The sequence below is a fragment of the Oreochromis niloticus genome, linkage group LG3 (assembly GCF_001858045.2).
Source record: "Oreochromis niloticus isolate F11D_XX linkage group LG3, O_niloticus_UMD_NMBU, whole genome shotgun sequence".
Taxonomy (NCBI): Eukaryota; Metazoa; Chordata; class Actinopteri; order Cichliformes; family Cichlidae; genus Oreochromis; species Oreochromis niloticus.
The window spans coordinates 71818490-71843766 of record NC_031967.2 but is presented as its reverse complement, the minus strand read 5'-3'; the positions used below and the strand labels follow the sequence as shown (position 1 = coordinate 71843766).

Below are 25277 nucleotides of genomic sequence, written 5' to 3'. Positions count from 1 at the left end.
ATGATTATGAGAAGAAGAAGAAGACTCCACTACTCCAGCCTGCAGGACTGACACTCACCTGTACGCGATGGCTTCAGGAGCCGTCCACCGAATGGGAATCTTGCCACCCTAAAAAACAAGACTGGATCAGTCAGGTAGTAACCACATTTCACAATAAAAGCCCACAGGTGAGGGAGGGAAAACTGATCCTGTTCATATAGAGCTCAATAACAGAGGACCGAGACCAGAAGTTGTCTTAAAGACAACTTATGTTTTGTCTTTCGTGTCTTTAAAGTGGATCCTAATCGGTCTCAGCTCCATCGTTTTATTAATGGGCTCCACTAGAGCAGCTTTGCATGATTCACAGTTCAAAGTAATCCTTTATCTGAAACTTTGATGCAGCTCCTCAGTCCATCCTCTGTCTCAAAGAACCTGTTTCAGCTTCTTCCCTTTAAGCCAACTTTATTCTGATTGGCTGTCCCTTACAGCAGATGGGTGTGGCCTCTGTGTCTGAGATAACCCTGTAAAATCATAAAGAGACAGACTGTGACAATTACTCACCAGAGAGCTGGTGTACGTCGGGTCTGACGAGTTTTCAGTCAGAAACCTGCTCAGGCCGAAATCTGACACCTGAAAAACACAAAACCACAACTGTCAGATCTGTCTGCTTAGATTAGTCGAGCGGACAGGTGTGCAGGGCCACAGGTGTGCAGGGTCACAGCCTCACCTTACAGACCAGGTTGGAGTTCACCAGGATGTTACGAGCCGCCAGGTCTCTATGGACGTAGCTCATTTCAGACAGATACTTCATCCCTGCTGCGATGCCGCGCAGCATCCCAACCAGCTGGATGGTGGTGAACTGGCCATCATTCATCTGAAATCAGACAGGTAGAGGGTCAGACAGGTAAAAGGTCAGACAGGTAGAGGGTCAGACAGGTTTACTGAGCTGTGACTGTCGCCTCTCTCACCCTCAGGAAGCTGTCGAGCGCTCCGTTTTCCATGAACTCAGTGAGGATCATGACAGGACAGGAAGTGGTGATGACTCCCTCCAGGTGGATGATGTTGGGGTGCTGGAACTGTCCCATGATGGACGCCTCCGACAGGAAGTCCCGCCTCTGCTTTTCCGTGTAGCCACCCTTCAGGGTCTTAATGGCCACGTAGTTCTCCTTCCTGCCCGGGATCCTCAGCCGACCACGACACACCTCTCCAAACTCACCTGCACAGGAACACAGCAAAGGTTACATTCATTTTACATTAGTTACAATTCAAATGGAAGAACACACCTGTCCAGACTCACCTGTGCAGGTGGATCCCCTGTATGTCACTGGGGATAATTTATTCAAATGTATTCACCACATTAATTAGAAAACTGCCACATGAAAATATTTTAGTTTAGTAGTTGTACTGAACACAACACTGGCAGAATAACCGCCTGTGCACCTGTCCTCACCTGGATCAGGAAATGGAAAGGTAACACCGAGGTTGTGTCATTATTATTATTAAAAAAAACAATCACATGGGCAGGTGAGGAAAGATTAAGCGGTAACATTTGCTATGGTTGTGTTAGCAAATGTAAAAATAAAATGTCATACACCTGCCCAGGTGTATCCGGCCAAGTCATAACAACATTGTAATGACTCACAAGACCATCAGCTAATGTTCCACAGGTGTATTTTCACAGGTGTTGTCATATATTCTATTCTATTGTCATAGAAATATCTAATATGAGAAAAGAAAAGCCACCTGGCCAAACTCACCTCCACCTGTGTTTATAAACTGGACGACAACAGCCTCATATCTCATTTTCTCTAATAGGTAAGAAAAGCTGGGGAAGGTTTGAGGGGATGCTGGCCAATCAGACAGAGCGAGCTCATGGGAAATGAGAGGGTGGAGGTGGAGCTTAAAGTGAGTGTAAAATAAAGTTGAGGTTGAACTAAATCTGAAGGCGCAGAGATCGGCCGACAGCAGAGCCCCAGAATCCAAACACAGACCTGCCGCAGAGCGTTGTCTCTAAAGTGAGAGCAGACCGAGCCCTCACCAGCCAGGGGCGACGAAGATTCTCTAAGTGGAGGCAGATCTCTGCGCTCTTTGAAGACGGAAACAGTAGAGGACCGACAGCAGAACCCTGAGGGACTCCACGTGTCAGAGCAACTAATGAGGTCACACAGTCACCTGAAAACAGCCAATCGCAGCAGGGCCGAACCCCCGACGCCGCGCAGCCCCACATCGACTCAATAAAGCAGACTCGTGTTATTGATACTGGAGGGGTGTAATGTTCCTTTAAGGCTCATTAGCACATACCAGCACGTCAACACCTCCCTCAGCACTCACACACATGTGGCCTGCGTGTGTGTCTGAGTGCGCTGGGCAGAAGGCGGTGAAAAGTTTGCACCCTTGTTTCCGCAGCAACCGCTATCCAGTTACATCTCCCTAATGTCATCACTGAGACCACTACTGTTACAGTAGCTGCGCACACACTCAATCAATCACACACACACACACACTCATGCACAAACGCGCACTTGTCATGTTTACTTTTAATAAAGCAGGATTCATGACGGAGAACAAATGACATCTGATGTTTTCTTTTAGTGTGAACACAGCTTTGCCTCATCATGGGAAAGTTAATGTTCCGCTCTTGAGGGGTCAAAGGTCACAAACACATCTGGAAGACTTTACAAAATAAAAGTCCTATTAAGACCCAGAAGTTTGTTTTGGCTTTTCAGAAACAACACAAGATATTTGGGCTTGTTGTTGTTGTGCTGCTGCCTCCGTGCAGACTCCCTAACAAGGTTCCTAACAAAGCTCTGGAGGTGAACAACTTCCAAAAACGCTTCCAGATCCCAGAGAAATTCCTCAAGATTCCCAAAATATACTCCACCACATCCCCTAGTAATGTGTTCCTGAATCTTTCATGGTTTACATTACAATAATCACGAAACCATTCAAAGGTTTCTAGCTTTCCCAAAAAGGCTGAAGTCTCTAAAACCTTTAACTGCACAAAAGTTAATTTAAAAGGTTCCTGGAGTCTTAAATCCGTCTTTGTTACCTGCGCCAATGACTTCCTCGATCTTAACGAAGGAGGCGTCGATCTCTTTGGCAAACTCCCTCACCGCCTCGTTTGGGTCCTCATAGGTGAACGGGTCGATGTAGACCTTCATCGCTACAAAAACAGCACAATCACCATTGTCAGTCAGGCGCGTTCATTTAAAACTGTTTGTATCAGGCTGGTTCATTTGCCGAGCTGCAACTCTGTCTGTGATTGGCTGTGAGACTCACTCTGTCCCATATGGTAGTGCCCGCTCTTGTCGTGGATGTGCGCGCTCCTCTTCCTCCTGCTGACGGACAGACAGACAGACAGGTACAGACGGCTGTTTAGATTCAGAGCAGCTGCAGGATTCTGGTTTCCTCAGGAGACACACACACATCCTTTGTTCTGTCGCTCTCTCAGGAATGTGATTATCTCGCCGTATCTCGCCATCGCTCTCACAGTGTCGAGTTTCTCCATCTTAATATAGTCGACATGTCCCACCCTGCTCTGTGTGTGTGTGTGTGTGTGTGAACCTGAGGTCAGTGTGTTCTATTGTTCTGCTGAGAGGAGCAGGGAGGGAGCATCCTGAACACACACACACTCACCGGTAGCAGAACACGCCGACTATGGCCGCCACAACGAGCAGCAGTATCCCCAAAGAGGCTGCAACTCCGGTCACCATCAGCTGGGACACGCCTACCCAGGAAACAAACACACAGGAGTGAATCTCATTGTTTTCACCTCTCAGACTTTAAAGAAAATGTAATAGCACGCGACCTCGTACCGTCAGGCAGCGTGTTGAAGCCGGTCTCAGCGCCGAATGAGCCATAACCGGCCTGAGAGCGAGCGCGGACCTGCACCTGGTACCGTGTCGCCCGTTGCAGCCCGTTCAGCACCAGAGAAGAAGACCTGCTGAACACGTACTGCCACTCTACCGCCTCCTCGCTATCCTGATGAGGACACATCAGAGTTAGCATTAGAGTAACTCAAGAGTCCTCGTAACACGGATTAACAACAGTCCTCACAGGACACAAAAACCAGTGTGTCTAGTTTGTACTTATACTCTGTGTGTGTGTGTTAACCTACACAGACATACATTCACTCAGCTCCAGCACAGAACCAAACTCAATTCTAAAAAGATGCATGAAATCATGCTAAAACCAGACTGGAGTCTTTACAAGAAGAAATGCTTTTGGAATTTTAAATATATTTTATAAATGTTGAGCTAACAACTCTTTTTCCCCACACAAACACACACACACACACACACACACACACACACACACACACACGAAGTTTACATGGACTCAGGGTTCAGGTTATCCTCAGGATTAGCTTAGCGTAGAGGTTCTAGTAATGCACGTAAGTGGGGGTCCTCACAGGACAGAAAAACCAGCATGTGTGTTTACCTCAGGCCTGTAGCGGAGCTCGTAGTCCAGGATCTGGTACTGGTTCTGCACAACTGGGACGCTCCACTCTAAAGACATACTGCTCTCTGAGGCCTCCACCCTCCTCAGACCAGATACTGGAGGAGGAACTATAGAAACACAGACCATTAATCACTGATCAATAGGTTTGTGTGTACAAAAGCATTCTGGGTAACGTAGTGTGTATCTGTACCATCTCTGCTGGTGGTGATGTTGAGCTTGCTGGAGGCGGGCTCTGAGTGGCTGAGTGCAGAGACGCCGTTTAACGACTGGATGGTGAAGATGTACTTTGTTTGTGGGTGGAGCCCCCATATGACAACGCGCCGCTGGGTCAGGCCGTTCTGTGCCGGTCGGTAAAGAATGCTGTCACCACACGGGGAACAGGAAGTGTCCTGAACAGGAGAGAGAAGAAAAGGGGCGGAGTCAGATCTGACAGCTCAGACTGGTGCTAATGGTGACAGAGGTGGCGGTGGCGTACCTTTGTGGCGGTGGCTGGGCCACAGGTAGAGCACAGAACTCTATAGGTCAGGTCTTGTCGTCCTCCGCGGTCCAGCGGTTCGCTCCACTCCAGAGTCACCGTGGTGTCGTTGAGCTGACTCACCGGGGAGCGAGGGGCCGAGGGGGGCTCTGCGGAGGTCAAAGGTCACAGGTCAGTGCCTGCTGAGTATCACCTGTGGGACGCTCGACATCATCTGCGGTCTTTTCCCTGAGCGGCGACTCTCAGGCAGGTCGATTTATATCGGATACCTGAGAGCCAGGCGGCCTGTTTTCATTCCTGCGTAATGAGTTTTTCTTCTTTGTCTGCAGACTGATGGAGGAGCTGAGAGATAAGAACTTCCTGCCTCCACACAAACATCAGAGTAACCTGAGACCTGTATGAGTGTGTGTGTGTGTGCAGTCTTTACCTGTACGACCTCAACATTACACACACACAAACACACACAGTCAAAGAGGTAATGAGCCTATTAATTTGCCTAATTGCTGTTGCCTGAGGGGATGTAGTTAAAGGGGTGGGACGGGGTACTTAAAGGGGCGTGTAGGATTGTTGGCAAAGAGCCCCGTGTGTGTGTGTGTGTGTGTGTGTGTGTGTGAGTGTCCCAGAGTTTAAACAGAGTTTAAAGTGGTCTCCAGATTATTTAATAACAAATTACATCACGTCAGTCTGTAGTGAAAGACGCTGTCCAGCTGCATGATGGGAAATGTAGGACAAAAGGTTTCAGTGTTGTCAGAAATAAAATAATAAAGAAAAATAAATGAAAAGCAGAGGGTCTTACGTGTGCAGGCAGTGTGCGGCGGGTCCGAGTCGGCTCGATAGAAACCGGAGTGACACGGGCAGTAGGCGGAGCCTGGAATTCGTGTGTTGCTATTGGCTGGACAGGAGCTGCAGCCAACAGATCCTGACTCGGCTTTAAAATGACCAGACGGACACGCTGGAGACAAAGACAGGGTTAGCATTAGCATCCAGCTCTAAAACGCACACACATACAGGTCTATCCCGCTTCACCATGAACCTGAACCCCAACACCACATCAGATCTCCAGAACTGCTATAAAACCTACAGTTCCTCTATTATCCACTAGGGGCTCCAGCAGTGTGCCAGTGCTCATAGTCTTGCATGTTTTCAACTCTTCAGCAGAAATAAACATGTTTACAGCCTGATATAAAAAATAAATACATTCAGTTACACAGAAGGACATGTTGTGGTTTAATGAGTCAGGCCTATATTAACAATAGACCAGGTATAATAATAGAGTGCCGAAAACCGCGGGGTGTTTAAGTCAAAAAACATGATTACACATGTATAATAAGCCTCTGAAGGTATGACCTGAAGGGTTTTACATCCAAATAACTGTTTTCTGAATGCAGTGAAAAGCTCAGATAAATGTGAGTTACAAAAACCAGAGCTGACATCACAGAGTGTTTTCTCACAGGTGGTGGAGTTCCACAGGGCTCTATTATTGGTCCTTTGCCTTTTAATCAAGTTCCATTATATTCTGTTTGTAAATGCACTGCATGTTTATCACTTCATCTATCACCCCAGCTATAGGGGGGGGGTCTACTCTTTTTATACCTCACATGTTTAAACTGGTTAGGCTTAAAAAAAGGATTAAAGTTTACATTATTACGGGTGTGGCCTCTATGGCTGGCAGACAGCTGTACCTGCTAGCTGTCTGCTAGGCTTTACCTCAGCTAACCGGAGTCCCTGAACTGGACCTCTGGACTGTATTTGTGCTGTTGGAGCCTTTTGGAGCATTTCTAATACAATTATCTGACCAGTAACAAACCGCTGTGAGGTTAATTGGACTAACATACAGCCAGGCTCCATTTTTGTGAGAAATTCTAGGATTTTATTTGGATGTTCCAAAAAAACAAACAAACAAACTAGCGTGACAGCAGACAAAAGGCTAATATAAAGCAGGAACAGTTGCAGGAATACTCCCAGAGTTTTACTTTTAAAGATCTTTTAGTAATAATTTGTTCCACAAATTACAAAAACAGTGAAGGTGACCTGTCGTCTGAACATAACCAGTCATAGAAGACTTGACCTGTTTTACTGTTAATCAGTGCTCACACAGTTTGTTGGCAGCCAAAGTCACGGCTTCAGAACAATGGGACTAAAACCAACAATGAAGGTATCAGGCGTGCCAGCGAGTCCCAACTAAAGCAAATGTTCCACTTAAACATGACAGTGAACCTCTAAGCAGTAAAAGCAGCTCAGTGTGTTCAAAAACAGTTCAAACGCGTCAGTGATCGTCCCTGAAAGTGATTAAACAGTCCCAGAGAAACACACCGGCCTCTGCTGCTCATGTACACTCCAGCAAACAGATGTTTATGAACATCTGGAGCCTTTTATTAGAAATGATGTTTGTGACGTAGAGGAAGATTCATGTGTAAATTTCTGAAACTCCAACATAAACACAAGACTGAGGCCTTAAAATGGTTGGAAACTAAAAATGGTTGGAGTTAATTTACAGAAAATATTGAAGAATGAACACATGATTATCTTTACAAAAAGTAAAGAGCACAGAGTGAAAGCTGGAGTAATGCTCAGAGTTGGGATCAGGAACACCGCAGAGGGATGAAGGGATGAAGGGAGGAGTGCAGCCTCATAGACAATAAGAGACAGGAAGTGACCTTGGCTTCAACAGGATGTGGAAAGTGCTGCCATGATGTCATCACTGGCCTCCCCTGCCAAGCATGAGTGTAAGCACACACACACACTCTGCTTAAGCAGCACTAGTTAACCTCTGACCTCTTCACTCAGCCTGGCTCTTGGCCCTCCCCCCTCCCTCAGAAGCAGAGGCAAACCTCAGCCGTCGCCGCCGCTGCAGCGCTTCCCACTTGCAGTCAGCTGACCTTTGACCCTGCACAGAATAACAGGAAGCTTGGACAACCAAGCCGTCTGTGGCCTGCGCCGACCTCGCTCTGCTTTCATCCCGCAGCAATGGCAGAGAGTAGAGGAAGCGTGGAAACAGGACGGAAACGTGCGGCGAGTGCGGAGGCAGGACGCACTCAGATTACAGCGCGTTTCCTCCAGAGAAACACCACAGCAGCTGCTCCTGCAGTTTACCCGCAATCCCTGTCATTTACTCATTAAAGTAAACAGCTGCACACGACTTCAACGACAGCTCAATAATAACTTTCTCCTTCAGGGCTCCACCATCCCCCACACCGCCAGTCTTACTCTGAAAGGACGCCTGAGCGGCGTGAAGGAGCCGGCACGCCGTGAGATTCCTTGAATACTTTAACAACAATTTCTCAAAGCTGCTGCCATAACACAACTATTTTAGAAATCTCCTAAAACTTTCAACTTTAAAACTAGAAGTGACAGAAATCCCGTTTTCATTCCCAAACCTGAGTCGGGACACTGGACTCAACCTTATCTACTATGTTTAATGTAAGTAAATAACAGTAACCTCGCATCTTAATGAAAAATAATCACTTGCTTTACTTTCATCTTTTTTTGTAAAACAGTAAAAGTGAAACTTTATGGATAACAACATTAATCACATTTCATTTGCACATATTTGACTGAATTTTAGTTATTGTGCAGCAGTTTGTGACTTTTCTGTGTGTGAAAAGTGGATTATAAACAAACTGTAAGAAGCTGAACACAGTCACTTGTTGACACAGCCACTCCTCTACTGTGACCGACACTGTTTCCTGTTATTTATTTAACAATAGTTACTATAGTTACCGTTATCAGTGTCCTAAGTGTGCCAATGACTTTTTTTTTTTAAATAAATCTGTATAAAAACATTAAACCAAGAATTTCAGAACAGACTCAGATTCATATCAGAGAAATTATCGTTTCTTTTCTGTAACCGTATTAAGTTTTCCTTTTTTTTGTCACAATAACAACTTTTTCTCTAAAATGTTCGGTCTTATTTTCCAACAATATATTCAGTTCAAACACAACAAATATTTTTATAGCATTAAATTAATTCTACATGTTTCTTAATTAAAGGACTGACTTTAACATTTGACTCTTTATGACTTTAAAACAGCAGTTTCTTTAAATAATACATTTTCATTTTTAAATGCCTTTCAAAAAAATATTACTTTTACACTTTTTAAAATCTGACTCACTTTAAAAAAAGACTCACTTTTCTACTAATTTTGGATTGTTCTTCAATAAATACAATTTTCCCCTTTATACTTTCTTTTTAGAAATTCAGCCTAATTTTCTATAAAAAATGAGCTTTTTTATGACCTTGATGAAGTGAGACATTAATTGATAGATTTATTATTTTTTTCTTTCTTTTTAGAAATTCAGCCTAATTTTCTATATTTATTTTTCAACATGATGAAACTTTTATTGAAACAGCTGAATTGCTGAAACACTTAAATACTAATACACAACTGATGTTTTTAGTTTAATTTATTGTTACAATGAAGTTAGTGTTTAATATTGTAACTCTATCCACATCATTTTACTTTTTTCTTCAAAACATTTTGTAATTTAAGTAATTTAAGTTCTATATTGTGAATTTTTTTAATTTAAAAACACGTCTTTATTAAGATTTGTAGATATTTGTATCACAGTCAGACACTTTGTACCAAAATATAAACAATTAAAGCTTTTCTTAAATTTTTATTTCAGATTCTTCGTGAATGATTTCTGTCTATAAATCTTTCACCTTTTGACTCTTTTTAATCTTAAGAACATTTCTTCTCATTATAACTTTAATAACAACCAAATTATTATTCATTCTATCATGAAAATTTTACAAAATGTTTTCCTTAAAAATACAAAACATTAAAAAATGTCATTTTTGCCAGTAGCGTGATTTCTTTTGTCAAACAATAGCCATCTTATTGTGGAAGTCTTAGCGTAGCTTCCTCTGATGCCTGTGTTGATTACAGAAACAGTAATCCTTGTTTACTGATACCTTTCAGGAATCTTCTTACACGGCGTAGGACAACGACTGTAATCTGGTTATAATCTGGTTACATGTAAACAAACTTTGTGATCTGAGCTCATGGCAGGAAAGACAAAACAGAGTATTTCTTATGTTTCCATTTCTCTCAGGTTTAAAGTTTTTGCTGAGTAAAACTGTGGCACAGAGTAATCTGATTACTGCTGAGTTTTATCCTGCTTTACTTTGAGGCCCCCTGCTCTCCTGCTCACTCTCGCCGGCTTCTTTCTCTCACACTGTCAACACATCGCTCTCTCTCCCTCTAATCGCTTCCAGCTTCTCCTCTCTGTTTACTCGGACTCGCAGCTCTGACCACGAAGAATTTTAAGTGCTGATAATGAAGCGGCGCACAGGAGAAGCTTTTACTTTGTAAAACAAATGATGGTCGGAGCTGTTAGTGAGTTCAAGTCTCGACGAGTCACGGTGAACCCGAGGTCTCGGTTCAGGCCTTCAAATGTGCCAGATTCACTCGTTCCATCTAAATGACGATGCTTTTACTCTGAAAACGAATACGAGATCTTTTATTTTGTAGACTGCCCTCTCACCTCGACAGCGCATGTCGGTCTCTCCAGCTTCGTATCCAGGACGACAGGCGCAGCTGGACGTTGGCTGCCCTACCCACTCCCCAACCTCGCTACAAAGCATGCTGGGAGGTTGTGACTGCTCGCCAGGCGGCGTCACAGCATTCTCCACGCACACACCCTGAGCCTGCAGCAGAATAACAAAATAAAAGCTTGTATATTCAACACACACATTCACAGTGCTTTTATTTTTAAATTCAAAGTTGGATTTGTTCTATACAAGAACACTAGAGTCCTCTGTTGCTATGGTTACCTGCTCCACCAGCGAGTGGGGGACGGTTTCAGGGAAAGAGGCAAAGGCGCGGCGCAGGGGCGGGCACTTCTTGTAGAACACGCGCACAGAGAGCAATGCCATGCAGTTGCTCTGGCTTTGGAAGGCCAGGTAAAGCCCCGCCTTACGCAGTCCCTCTAGGCGCAGCTCCTTGACGTTAGGGCGCCCCCTGGTGCCGCGCAGCATCAGGTGGTCAGCGGCGACCGTGGCTACTTTGATGTAAGGGTTTTCCATCCAGGCCGGGCTAGTGAGCGTGGCGTTGTCAGCGTCTGACGGGTAGTAATACAGGTTGAAGGTCTCTTTGCAGGGCTGCCTGCTCAGACTGGAACACTCCATCATGGAAAACCTGCACCAACACGTTCAGACCTTATTTTAGTTTTCCTGGACTGCATTAATCGATATCAATAAACCTGTGATTTAAATCCACCAACCAGATCTCCACGTAGACTGTGGTCGCCGCCTTCAGGGGTATCCAGCGCGTCCTCAGCCAATAGGAAGAACTACTAGCGATCGTACAGATCTCATAGGTCCGCACGGTGTTATGGTCATCGTCCCTCGAGCTCGCTTCCTCCCACTGAGGAGAGAGACGGATTATAGGTGAGCTTTTTTTCATTCAAACCAATGGAGAGTGTTAGCTATAAGCTAACAGATTAGCTTTCTGTAGATGTGTACCTGCGGGTCATCAGCAGGGTAGCTCGTCCATCTTAGGTCAGATGTGGCCAGCTTGGTGTTCATCAGCACATCTGAAACACAGACAGCAACAGTCAGCGAAAGTCCTCAGCAATGAAAACATCCAATAAAAAACACTCAAAGTTCTTCGACAACACTGAAAGTCTTCAGTAAGTTGCTGAAATCTACTGAGCACTCCTTTAAAACCTCGAGAAAGCCCTCCACAGGCTGCACCATTGTCACAAGTAATCACACCCTCATCGAATGCTCCAACCACACCCAAATACCCTTCTGAACATTATTAAAAACATCCAACAAGCTTCCCTAAAGCATCACAGTAACCTTCAATAACCTGTTAAAGCTTCTAAAACTTGCTTGAGCCACTTGAAGCATTCTGAAAAATCTCAAACAACCTCCTCGAGGTTGTCAACAATGTCCTTAGTGCTGATGTCACTTGGGGCCTTTTGAGACTTAAGAGTTCTTGGACATTTAAAGACTCCAGCAGCCTCCTAGAAGTTTTTCAAAACCTCTTTAAAAATCACAGCAAATTTCCTAAAAAGTTGTCTGTTGTTTAAAACCTCCTAAAGGCTCATTAAACATCATAAAGCTTGCTTAAAACCTTTTAAGAGACCCTCTAAAGATCCTCAACAATGGACCCCACAACCTCCTGATGGTTCTTTAAAGCCTCTTACATGTCATGTAAAATCTGACAGTTCTCAGCACCCTAATACTCTGCTAATACTCCTTCAAATGTGTTACAACTCCCTTGATTCGCCTTAAAAATAAAGTATATCTTTTGAAACCGCATAAAAGTTATTTGTTATCAACAATGGCCTCAAACAGCACTGATGCCACTTGGGAATCTTTAAAGACTCAAGAGGCCTTGGAACCTTTTAAAGATCCCGGCAGCCTCCTAGATGTTTTTCAAAACCTCTAAAAAAAAGGCCCCTAAATGTCCTAAAAAGTCCTCCTAAGTTCTCCTAAATGCTCTTCAAACCACCTGTAAAACCTGATGAAGCTCCTCAAACCTTATAAAGCTTAAAACCTCCCAAAAGTCCGCCTGAAGCCTTCAAATCATCCCCACAATCATCTACAGGCGTCTCAAAGCCTCTCAGTCAGTCAGATGTCTCTAACACACTTGTACGTAATGCAAAAACTCTTTAAGTTTTACTAAAGCCTCCTAAAATGTCCCTTTAAAAACATCCCATATGTCCAGAGCCAGCTCCTTAAAGTCACACACAATTTAAAGGATCTTTTTCTGACACCTCATTTGAAAACACCTAGACGTCGCTGAAACCTTAAAAAACATTTGTTAAACAATGAGAAGTGTTTGGAAAACCGCGTGAACTTGTGCACTCATGTCCACAACCACTGGAAGCCCAACAAAACCCTGAAACCGTCAGAACCGCTCGGTGACCCCGCGACTCCTCCGCAGCATCTTTGGACAAAGACATTCTGCTGACCTCACAGAGGCCTCAGACGGAGGAACAGAATCAGATCAGCTGCTCCTTTAAACTGATGGCAGCGCTCTGATATGAGCTGTTTTAGGTTTTTCACTGGAAGTCAGCAGGTTCAGACAGAAAACCCACAGGAGGTCTTTCAGCGGCTTCAATCAGGGAAAGTAAAAACACAGACGGTCCACACAACACAAGGGCTTCTTTCTCCCTCTGTGTGTCTCTGTGGAGGAAGGAGGACAGGTGAAGAAGACCAGGCTACACCCTGACACACACACACACACACACTCGAGGCATGCCTGCACATGTGTAATATCTGCCGTGAGTGATGGTGTGTAATCAGCGTTGGAGGAGAGAGGCTCAGGAGGCTTAACCCTGACACACACGGTGAAAAATGCAGACGTTTCTCACACTTCTCCCCTCTTTTTAAGCCTCTTAGACCTCCACAACCACCGAACATTCATATCAGTCCTCTGCAGAAAGTAGTCCCCAACAAATGCAACATTAATACTGCTGTTTTCTGAGGATTTCTGTTTTCAGTCAGAGCTCAGAGCCGCAAAAAGAGAGCGATAAATCTAAATGCCCTGGTTTCACTGCTGCCTCCAGCTGCAGGACTCTGAACATTTACACGGGAGAGGGTGGTGTTCCTCCACATTTAATATGACAGGCCTCAGCTCAGGCTTTGATGTTACTGCCTACATCCAAACGATGTAAACGTCTTCGTGCTGTAGTTCTGCATAAATCAGAGCGCCGCTCTGCTGGAAGCTTAAATTTAGCGTGTCACAAGCACAGCTGGAAGCACTGATAGGACATTTTCTGAGATGTGATCTCACTTCCTCTTTAGCGGCGTTTGTTTAATAAGCACCTTTTTCCATTTCTACTGACTGTGACAGACAGGTGCCTTCAAAATAAATAACTCTGATGGCTTAGTGAGGTGGGGGGAGAAGTATGGAGACATTTGAGGCCCGACTGACATTTTTTACATTTTCATGTGGCTCACTTCCTGTTTAGTGTCTGTGTCGCTTGTTGCTATTGGCTGTGATGGATGAATGCTTTCAGAATAATATAAATCCAACATGATGACATTTGTTAGGCTGGAGTGTTTAGGCTTATAAAATCCAATATTATGGAAACTGGCCTTTAGATTTATTATTATTACAGATTTGCTTTTTTAAAAGATTAGTTCTCACAGTTACTTTAATCAAAATATGGAGGCCATTTGTCAGTCATGTAGACGTCCAGGTCTCTATGAACGTAGGCAGTGAAGACACTTCAGGCTGGCTGTGCGAAAAATTGGATCAAAGTGAAAGAGATACAAATTAAAGTCATTTCCTGTGTAACTTTTACTTCATTTTGGTATTATTTTCAGTGTTCACGTCACCATTTCAGACAGTTTTTATGTCATTAACCTGTTTATTTATTTTCAACTATTTATTGTCAACTATAATAACTTTGTTTTGACTGGCTTCATCCAGACTATAATATTCTTATTTTTTTTTAAAAGGTATATGGTTAAAAAAAAAAAAGGTTATGCATCTTCAGTGTAGACCAGGGGTGTCAAACATAAGGCCCAGGGGCCAGAATCGGGCAGCCTAAAGCTCCAATCTGTCCTGCTGGACTACACTGGAAAATATAGAGTAAGGCTAAAATTTTAGAGCTTTAACTGTATTTTCACGTTTTACAGGTTGTGTAACTAATAAAGAGTTCTCCCTCTATCTGCTAATAATACTACACCAAAGTAATCAAGTAATATCAAGTAACAGACAAATAGTTAAGTTACGGAAAACTACACAAATATCTGTTTGTTTTTTTTAAACAAAATTAAAAAAGAAAATTTTCCGTTAATTAACAAAACCTTTCTGTTTTTTAATGACAGGACAGTAATGATCTACAGAACTGTTTACACACTCATGTCTTACACTTTAAGAGCAGACGGGTTTCTCTCATTTACTACAGCAGAATTTCTCTGTCATGGGGAAAACAACATACTCGAATTATACTTAAATTTCCAGGATTACAGCCTCACTGATCTGGACCATTTAAAATTAAAGTGGCGTAAGAGGTAAAATGAGTGTTAACTTTAGAGGTGTGGGGACGGTCCACAACTGGTTTAACTTAACATTAACTATCAATAGCTTTTATCACACTGCTTTAAGACAAAGAAACAGGAAACAATCATGAAAACGATATTAAATATTGGTTTTCTAAATGATCATTGACCTGCAGACTGAAGGATGAATAAATCATCCAAACATGGTGGAAATCAAAGTGCTGAAGTTCAGGCTTCAAGGTGAAAAACTGTCCTCACAGTCTGTGATCTGAACCTTCAAACGGACACTTGTAGCTCTGATGTCCTTATAAGGTCTAGATCTAACCATGGTCCCCACAAAAACAGGCAGACCAACGCATATGCACACACACAGATACGGAGAGAGTGTATGTGTCTGTGTGTGTGTGTGTCAGAGTCCACGTCAGTTACACTTCATCAGCTCTCTTTAGCCAGATTAATAATCTGTAGTGGTGTGAAAAACACACTGACCTGCCTACCTCACACACACACACACACACACACACACACACACACGCACACACACAGTGTCTCGTCATTCATTTGCTCTAATAGCTTCAGTCACTTCTCGTTTTAATTAACCGACAGGCAGATTTAAACAGTTGGAGCGCCTGACTCTCTCCCTTTGTGTGTGTGTGTGTAATTGCAGCGTGGAGAAAGGGAAAGCGGCCATTCCATCGTTCCGCTTGGCAGCAGCTGAGGAATGAAGCCGTCTGTAATTCTCCCCGGGTGTTTCGGAGGGCCTGTACAAAGCTCACGGACACAGATGAGCAGCGAGCGTCGAGTCAGGAGCTCGCTGTGTGAAGTACGAGCTGCACAGTCAGTGTGACGATGATTAATCCACTGCAGCAGACGCTCCAACGCCAAGGGTGGAAAACATGACGGAAATGTGACCTTTCTGCCAGTGTGATGTGCTCAGGAGAAGAAGGTCAGCGTCTCCTCACGCATACATGGGCCTCTTACTTCTTCACGGGGAGCTCAGATGAACTTCTAAACCTTAGAAAAGCAGTAGAAACACTTACAGCGCTTCTACTCTCTGCTATTATACTAATAAATCCTAGGAAACCACCAAAAACCAACAGAGACTGCGAACTGCCCTTACAAACACAGACTTAAGCTTCAACATTACTAGTGTGGCTGCCATGTTAGTCTTTGGAGTAGAGCATGAGATGTTCAAGTGCTAGGCTATCAGCTAGCTTAACTGGTTACCAGAGACTTGGTGCTCAGTAACATCCAAATGCAATCCTATAATTTCCCCATCAACCACACAGCAGCCATATCAGTGGTCAGATAACTGCAAAAGACTCAAACAGCACAAACACGGTCCAGAGGTCCAGTTCAGGAACTAGCTAATGTGAAGCCTAGCAGACAAGCTAGCAGCTACAGCCACCTGTCAGTCATTGAGACCACACCACTGCAAACGTTAAGCCTTAATAAAGTTTAACACATGAGGTATAAAACTAAACTGACTCCCTGTACAGTTGTTATAAAGTGATAAACATATAATGGCTTAAAAAACAAGAATATTATGTAAATATAAAGTAGAGGATCGATAATAGAGCCCTGTGGAACTCCACCACCTGTAAGAAAACACTGACTAGAGTGTAAAACATTTCAGCTCAGACCTTCAGAGGCTTATTATACACATGCTCATGTTGTTTGTTGGATGTTTCATTATGTTTAGTCTCTTATTAATATACAGGCCTGGTCCTGACTCTGTTTCTCTGAAGAGCATCTGCAGTGTTTTTATTTGACCGTATGTCAAATATTCACAGGCTTTGCCAAAGTCCAAGTACTTATACTACAGTTGGACCTTTTTAGCCTGGTAGCGTACAGGGACATTAAAGGAACGGCAGGTTTTGCAACTGACATAATTTTAGGGTTCAGGTTGTGTAGCGGTTCAGTGACAGTCCCCGCTGTTATGTGTGTGTGCGGGAGGAAAGACGAGAGTCTTTCCTCCCTTCAGGATGTTCACGGGTTCATGTATCTGATCTACTGCAGCACCCGAATGCCTCGCTGCTCTCTGCTCCCTCTGACACCGCGGGGCTGTGATGTCATGCTATGTGATCAGGGATAACTTTCAGCCTCGACTCTTAAATAGTCAATGTGCTCCTCCGGTGATGCGACACGAGATCACCAAGCCTGCAGGTTCGCCTCTCTTTTGTTGCTTTTCTAAAAGCCGCCACATTAACTGGTTTTTCTGAAGCTGCTGAAGTTATGAGCTCCAAGTCTCGACCGCAGAGGATGAATAAAGTTTATACACACGCGTTTCTAATCAGCATCGCAGTCTGAGCCAATTAAAGCCTCAGCATGTGTGTGTTTGGTTTACATCTATATAGACTCTGTAAACTGCACACACACACACACACACACACACACACACATACACACACAGAGTCCTGTGTTTGTGAGGACTGGGGTCTGGATCCTCGGCCTGTGAGGACCAGCAGAAACGTCCCCACACTGCTGCACGATGGTCCTCACAAACACACAAAGAAAGGAACACACGCTGTAAACAGTGCATCTGCGATAAGAGTGCATGACGAGGACACGGAAATTGCCATGACAACGCTGGCGGGATGTTTACACAAGCTGGTCGGGCTGCGTGTGTGTTGGTGTGTGTGGTCTCGTGCTGCGACTTGCTCTCTAATAAACCTGATTATCTCACTCCTCCTCGCTACTTTCTTCTCTCTCATTCCTCGACTCCTTATTCTTCCTCCTGCTTTTTACTCTCCTCTTCTTCTTCGTCTCCTGCTTTAGTTGCTGCTTTTCTGCTGGCTGAACTTTGTGCGATTTTTAATCTCAAAGATCTAAAAACACACAACCATCTGACTGGCTGTACAGGAAGAACAGAAAAACCTAACGAACGTTTGACTCTAGTGCAGATTAAGATTTGTACTGAATGTCATGTGATGTGACTCCACATCAGGGCTAAAAACCACACATTATACCAGCCTGCACTAATGAAACACCCCGCGCACTCAGTGCTTTAAGTACTTCCAGAGGGTCATTTCATTTGCTCAGACTCGTTAAAAAACAACAAACAAGAACAATGGAGCTTTTTCATTCTGCAAACGTCGATGACGTGTCCTCTCTTTGTGGAAACTTTGGTGCAGGACGTGGAGAAAACTGCAGATTTATGGCTGATTTGGGGGAAAATGTAAAGGATGTTCTAACTGTAGCAGAGGCAGCTGCAGATAAACAAGCCAGAGCTCTGAGACACTGACTCTGCCTCGGGAAGGTAAGGGCACAAAGTTTAGGTCCGTGGATGCCTCCCTCTGTCATCACACTGCAGCCTGGATCACATCGTGTGGTTCAAAAGCTCAGCTCAGTTTGTTAGAGGAAACCATCACACGTATATCATCAGCAGGAGGCATTAATTCACGGAGGAATGGTATCTTCTCATTAAAGTTGATGTCATTAATCAGTTCCTGGTCCAAATGCTCCTTCAAGCACCGCTGAGAGATAAAAAGGTCCAAATTAGCTCAGCTCCAATAAAACGGTCAGTGTGGCTGTTCGCCCACGTGTTCCAATAAAGTTTAAAGTCCAGGTGTTCCTGACAAAGGTATGAGGTTCAGCTGAGTTACTAAAGATTTATGCTTCAGCAGGAAAACTATGCTGTAACTGCAAACCCCTTTGAAACCCTACGCCGTAACCTGACGTGCATCTCCGTGGAAACGTAAATACACATCGACAAACGCTGTGACTGGTCCGTTCAGCGCCGTAGATTTCTCCTGTGCTTTTCTGTCTGCTTTTTCACCGCAGTGTTCAAATTCATCAGTGAGAGAATAACGATACTAGCCTCAGTATGATGGAAGAATAATCACTACATCAACATAAGGACTCACACATGTCAGTAAATTCCTGTAAGGAGATTGCTGAAACTATCAGAATGGACCTGAGAGAAAGACTTTATGGACAAATGTGTTTGGTCCCCACAAAAAACACTGACCACAACAAAGACCGTGGACTCGGGAGGAAAAAGGGTCCCAACATTTGATTTGTTTCTATCTCCTGGCACCACATATAAATCACTGGGACACGACCACACAGTGATTACCACATAATGTACCAAAACATGCATAAATGGCGACATCATCGGCCACTTATGTAGGTTACATCATAGACCCTAAAAAGACACCTCAGAGGTCTAAATCAGGCCTTAGCTAAGTTAGCTGGAAGTCATCAAGCTAGTTTCCATCTATTCTGATTCTGATTCTGAAAGTTGATGCACCACATACTGACAGATGTTTAGTGCAGCCCTGCTAGAACTAAACATCTGGAGGGTTAGTGGAATCAGGCTAGCTGACACTACCTAGCTGCAGAGCTAACCTTAGGCTAATATAAGCACATTAGCACAAGGAAGATGGAGCATGAAGGCATTCGTGGAGTTAGTATCTTGCCCAGGGATATTCGGTATGGAGACTGGAGCGGCCAGGGATCAAACCATCAACCTTCTGATTAGCAGATGACCTGCTCTACCACTTGAGATACATCTGTCTGTCAGGACAGTAAAATCTGGGCATCCTTAGTAAGTGTTGGGTTTAGTCTACACCCGGTGCCAAGAGGCTGAACTGAATTGTCAGTTAGAGAAACCACAGCCAAGCCTTACCTTTATTCGATCTTATCATTGCACTTCATTGGAATGAGCACAGACAAGCTAAGCCTTTACTGGACACTATGTTGGTTCTACTTGTTTCTGATGTGTCTATTTACTGTATGGCTTAAACACACCTTTCATTGCCAGTAGACAGACAGTGTTTGTATAATTTAAGAGACTTTCACAGAGGAACAGATGTTCAGGTTGTGTTTGTTCCTGCTCGTCTTCATCGCTCTCTGTTTGAGCACCTTATCTTCTCTCTGTCAACACTCCGATCGATGATTCAGGCTGTTTGAACTGCCTCTGACTCATTTCACATGTCAGGAATCTTCCACAACAAGCTGCAGCTCTGTTTGTTCTCCTCAGCAATCAGGACATAAAACATCTGAAAATATAGGAGGACGGTTAAAACTTGCCCTGCTAGTGATATTTACTCAGTCCTCAAAGACTCTTTGAACCATCCGGTTGGAAAAATGTTCCACAGCTGCAGAGATTATCCGACAGTCAACTGGAAGAAATCACGTTGAGAACATTTCTGCTTCTTACATGTGACAGTTTATAAAATATCTGAGTTTTGGCCCGCGGACAAATCAAACCACCTGAGGACGTTTGTCTGGAGAATGGAAAGTTACTCATTAGCTGCACAGGAGGAACTCTGGACACAAGTTCAGGCAGACTGACTGCGTTTGCATCCAGATGGTTCAAAGCGTCCTTAAAGGATCAGTCCGCTTTATTTCAGTCTGCTGTATTTCCCATTAGTGCGTCCGCCATGTCTCTGTGGGTCACGCTAACCTCTGCTGTACAGAGTCAAGGAAACAAAGTGCAAGCTTCAAGCAGCTTCCCCCCAACCCCACAAAAATGGGAGTTTTACATTGATTTTCTTTTCCTCATTTACCCCAATGCCTACAGTGGAACTACGACTGAATGTTTGCCAATACCTGACTGCACTAATGAGGCCGATTTCCACTGCAGGAAACAGGTTATTTCAAGTCAGAGTGCACCTTTGTGAGTGTTCCAACCACAGGAACTGCCCCCGTAGGACCTCTTCCAGGGATGTTTTTACGGAGAAAGAAAAATAGGGCCTACTCCATTATCTCTTTTCCATCGACATGGTGCCAGTGCGGAGCCAGTTCTGCCTCTGTGCCTTTTGACAACCAGCCCACATTTCAACAGGTTTGAAGGCTGAACTTTACAAAGGAAAACCTGGGGTAATTTACACGAGGAAATACGAAATTCATGGAGGCCGCAGCATCTGTGGGCTCCTTCTACCACTGGTGAATTTCTTGTTTGGCAAAATGTGGGAGATATTTTAAGCCCCAGAAAGTGGTTTAGTTTTTGTTTGGTTTAGTTGAAATGCATGAAACTGGCTCTAGATTAGTCACTCACAATAAAAAGAGGAGTAAGGTGCATTCAAAAGGTAATTCACATCAAATATTTAAGACTTTAAATAGACTGCATATGTGTTTTCTCTGCATTACAATAATACAGTTTTACCCGCAACAAAGTTATTTATTTAATGTGACATGTTTGGCAGACAAAACATAACTTAAACAAGTAAATCAATCAGTGATTGGATGTTATGCATTTAAACAATTTGGGTTTATCAGACTAGTTATTATAATTATAAAAATAACCATCCTAGAGCCTTCACATTAAGTTTATTATATTGTTTATATGAAAATGACTTGATTGAAATGGATGGAAAGCTTTTGTGCAATTAAAAACCTCATCTGACATATCTGAATGTAGGCACTTCCAAACATCGCTGAAAAACTACTGGGTGGGCTCAGTACCCACTTAACTCAGAACAAACACAATTTCTTAACCCGAAGAAGAAAGACGGAGAACAGCAAACACTGTGAGAATTCACCATAAAAGTCTGAAGCAACAAACACAAAAGCAGCCGCCAGCTCTTGGTCAGTTGTACCTACACTCATAGAACCATGGTTATGTAACTTTGACGCTCATTAAACTTAGTGAAAGCAGTCATGTGAAGGTTCCCAAAACTTTCCACTGTTCACCGTATAGGCTCCAAAAAGATGAAAGAATACGAAAATTTAGAAACGTCATTAAAAGTCCTCTTTTCTGTCTGAAGTTTAAAAATGTAATGATTCAAACTTCAGTGTTCTGAATCAGTTTTAATGATTGAGGCGGTGAGCTAAAAAATGGAAACAGAAAGGTTCAAAGAGATGATTACAGAGCTGTTCATCTATCGAATGTTCTGACATTACATTATAGCATTAGGCTCTCCACCCTGGGGGGTGGAGCCCCTGGGAGGATATAAAGCCATTGTGGGTGGTGGTGTAGGGGTGTAACATGAAATCAAAGGCTTTGATGGCGTTTGAGAGAATTTCCCTCTGTTATGGACATTTTTCACAGAGTCTAATCATGCTGTTACTAAATGTGAGATGAAGGTTTAACTTATTTAACTTCAGAAACAGGTATGTCAAAAAAGTTTGAGATCGCAGTATCAGCAAGCGTCACTCTCAGTGAAGGTAGTTTGACAAAACTTCCTGCTGCTCTGGACGTTTTCCCAGAATCCCAAAACTGTCCTCTAAGCAAATCTTCCCTCTGCTGCAACATGAAAGATTTTAATCTGCTTCTACAGTGATGAAACGCTTGTTATGACTATGAAACAGAGACACGGCTTTTAGAACAGATAACACCACTGTTTTACTATTATTACTACTTTTTAATGAATGTGTTCTTTTGAATTTAACCAGTGGAGTTCCCCAGGGCTCTGTTGTTGGTCCTCTGCCATTCTGCTTTAACCTCTTTCACTGTAACATAAACCATCCAAACAAAATCATGCAAAATTATAGAGTCTGGCTAAATAACAGAGCTGAAAGTGTTAAATATCTGCCTGTCACAGCATGTAGAACAGGGTGAGGTTACAAACAAGAATTCATCTGATGAAGATTTCTTAAAGCCTGACAGTGTTTTCCATGAAATCCAGATAGAGAAAAACTGAGGGTTTTTTTCTACACTTTTTTTAATGTCCACAGATGGGTGTTGGGGCACATGTCACAAAGGTTAAAGTGGAACTCACCTCATATTTTTATCAGTAACATTTTAAGCAGATGATCTTATATATTCTCTAAAAATGTTGTTTTGTGGGCAAACTGTGAAGACACTGAGATCATATCTCTTTTAAAACACATATTTTTAGCTTTGCTCTCAGCTGTTGTTCTCACTTTGCTGATAGCCTGTTTATTTACCATCTGTGAATAAATGTGCAGATGTTTGGTTTACTCCAGGCTCCTCAGAGATTCTAGGGTTCTTCTGCATCACAACATGAAATATGTTCCTTCAGCTTTTCAAATTATGTTTTAACATTTATATTAATTCAAATGTAATATTATTACAATATTGTAAGGTATACTGTATATTGGTTATGGTAACAGCAAATACTAATGTGAATGTTAATTTTTGAGTATTTTAGCTCCAGTCGAAAAATGCTTTAGTGGTATCTGATTCTTATGAACGTTTAGATTTTGAAACTCCATGTGATCTTTTTATGAATAAGTGAGTTACACTCTTCTTTTAATTTCAGATGGGTGTTCACTGTCAGTGTGTTTACAGTCCTAAACCTTCCTCTACCTGGTCAGTTATTTTTAACACTGAAAAATGCAAACACTTTTAACTTTAGGTGGACAAAATTCTTGTTTTTGTTATTTTAAAGGCAAACTGCTCTGTTTCTGTATCACCTGCAGGTTTTCTGTCACTTTCTTTACAAACTTCACGTGCTTCCCTTTCTGGACAGACCTCATTTGTGCACCTGTTTAAACGATGCAGCTGATATTGTTAGAAAGGTCAAACTTAACATTTGGCCGGTGTTTTATTTTGAAAATCCTCGTGACACTCTCACAGGTCTTATATGCCTGTCTTTATTGTGAGTGTGAGGGCTAAACCTCCAAAGGGCCAATCAACAGATTAACAAACCGGCACTTAACATGTAAATCCTCAGTCAGAAATTAAATCCAGCGCCTTTAAAGGGATTTATGGACGGAAGAAAGGCGCCGAGGGAGAGGTGGAGGCAGGAGAAAGAGGTGGAGAGGGGGAGGTTTGGTGTGTGCACGGGGTTAAAATAAGAACAACAGAACAAAGACAAGAGGAGAGAAAAGACAGGGAGCAGATGGAGGACAATATGTGGACACACCCACAGTAAAAAAAGCTTCTGCGGCACCAGAATCCAGAGGAAATATGTCTAATTTAACCACTTCAGCTAATTTCACTGTTTTTATGTGAGAAACTCCCGATTTCATGTAAACCTCTACGCTGGAAGGTGGAGCGCGAGAAGTCGGCACAGAGGGTACAGTGAAGCTCAACCGGGTGAAGCAAAGCTGGATGATCCTTCAAAGGGTTAAACAGTAAAGTCCCAGAGAGGCTTCAAACAGCCTTCAGAGTCTGAACACACACACACAGACACACACACACACACACACACACATGCTATTGTTTTCTAACTGGTAATTTTCTGGTTTGGCAGGAAACAATGATCCTGCTTCCAGCACACACACACACACACTCAGCTGCTGATTAACCTGCCGTTAAAGAGCGACTGTGTGTGAATCTGTTATTTATTTATCCTCAAGTCTTCCTGAGTGTCTGTTTGTATAAACTTCAGTCGACTGCACACACTCACGAGGCTGCTGAGGTTTAATACGGTCGTAAGTTCCTCTAATGTCCACTCGAGACTAAAGCACTGACTCCATCCTCAGACTAAAACGTCCATGTTTACAGCACAAGTAAATACAATTACAGCCTGATACAAAACTCAGTGTGAGATAAAAACACTGAGAAACAGAAGTGTAGTGGTTTATTGAGTCAGAGATGCATATTAATTACAGAGCGAGGAGGTGTTAAAGAAACATGAGTACATGTGTGTAAGAACCTCAGAAGCTGTCACTTAAAGCATTTTAGGCCTAATTCAGAGTTTCTGTGGAGACAGTAACCAGCAGAGATCACTGCCAGTAACAGAAACCAGAAGTTGTTGTTTTACACGTGGTGGAGTTCCACAGGGCTCTATTACTGGTCCTCTACTTTTTATTCACATTTAATTATATTCTTGTTTCTAATAGCACAACTGTGTAGGAGGATTAATGCTTTAATAACTCAGCTGTTGAAACTGTAACAAGGCTTAAAGTTTGCATTATTAGGGCTGTAGCTAAGTCATAGCAACATTGACGCATTGTGCATTGTGCGCCCCAGGGTGGCTGTGGCTACAACGTAGCTTGCCATCACCAGTGTATGAATGTGTGTGTGAATGGGTGAATGACTGGATATGTAAAGCGCTTTGGGGTCCTTAGGGACCATAAAAGCGCTATATAAATACAGGCCATTTACCATTTACCATAGCTGTTGCTAGGCTCCACCTCAGCTAAACTGAACTGGACCTCTGTACTGAGTTTGTGCTGTTGGAGCCATTTTGAGCATTTTTAATGGCATTACCTGACCAATGACATGGCTGCTGTGCTGCCAAGAAACCATCCCAGAAGTCTTGGCTCCGGTTTTAATGAGAGAAATGTTACCGAGCAGTAACGAGCAGGTATCTGTAGATCAATAACCCTGCTGTTAAACTGTTTATCAGTTATCAAACAGTTTGTTGTTTCAGCTCTCAGACCCTCGGCCCCTGCGTCTCTACTTCCTGTCCTCTTCCTGTTGGGAGGGCGAGGGGGTCACGTGACAGTCAGCTGCTCCTTTGTGTTGACAAACAGCGTGATAAATGAGGTATTGATAACCAGTCACATGCTGATCTGAAGCAGCTGCAGCACTGT

At 43.2% G+C, this 25277-nt stretch overlaps 1 protein-coding gene across 1 annotated transcript in view; it reads right to left on the bottom strand.

Moving 5' to 3' along the window:
* Positions 1-25277, bottom strand: part of ephb4b (eph receptor B4b) — a 34034-nt gene that overhangs the window by 5777 nt on the left and 2980 nt on the right. The window contains 16 exon segments of the mRNA XM_005461162.4: positions 59-108; positions 541-609; positions 707-853; positions 948-1195; positions 3029-3142; positions 3259-3317; positions 3616-3706; positions 3795-3960; positions 4420-4547; positions 4631-4829; positions 4916-5064; positions 5712-5867; positions 10403-10565; positions 10692-11055; positions 11141-11283; positions 11382-11452. Of these exon segments, the coding sequence (XP_005461219.2) occupies positions 59-108; positions 541-609; positions 707-853; positions 948-1195; positions 3029-3142; positions 3259-3317; positions 3616-3706; positions 3795-3960; positions 4420-4547; positions 4631-4829; positions 4916-5064; positions 5712-5867; positions 10403-10565; positions 10692-11055; positions 11141-11283; positions 11382-11452 (2317 nt within the window).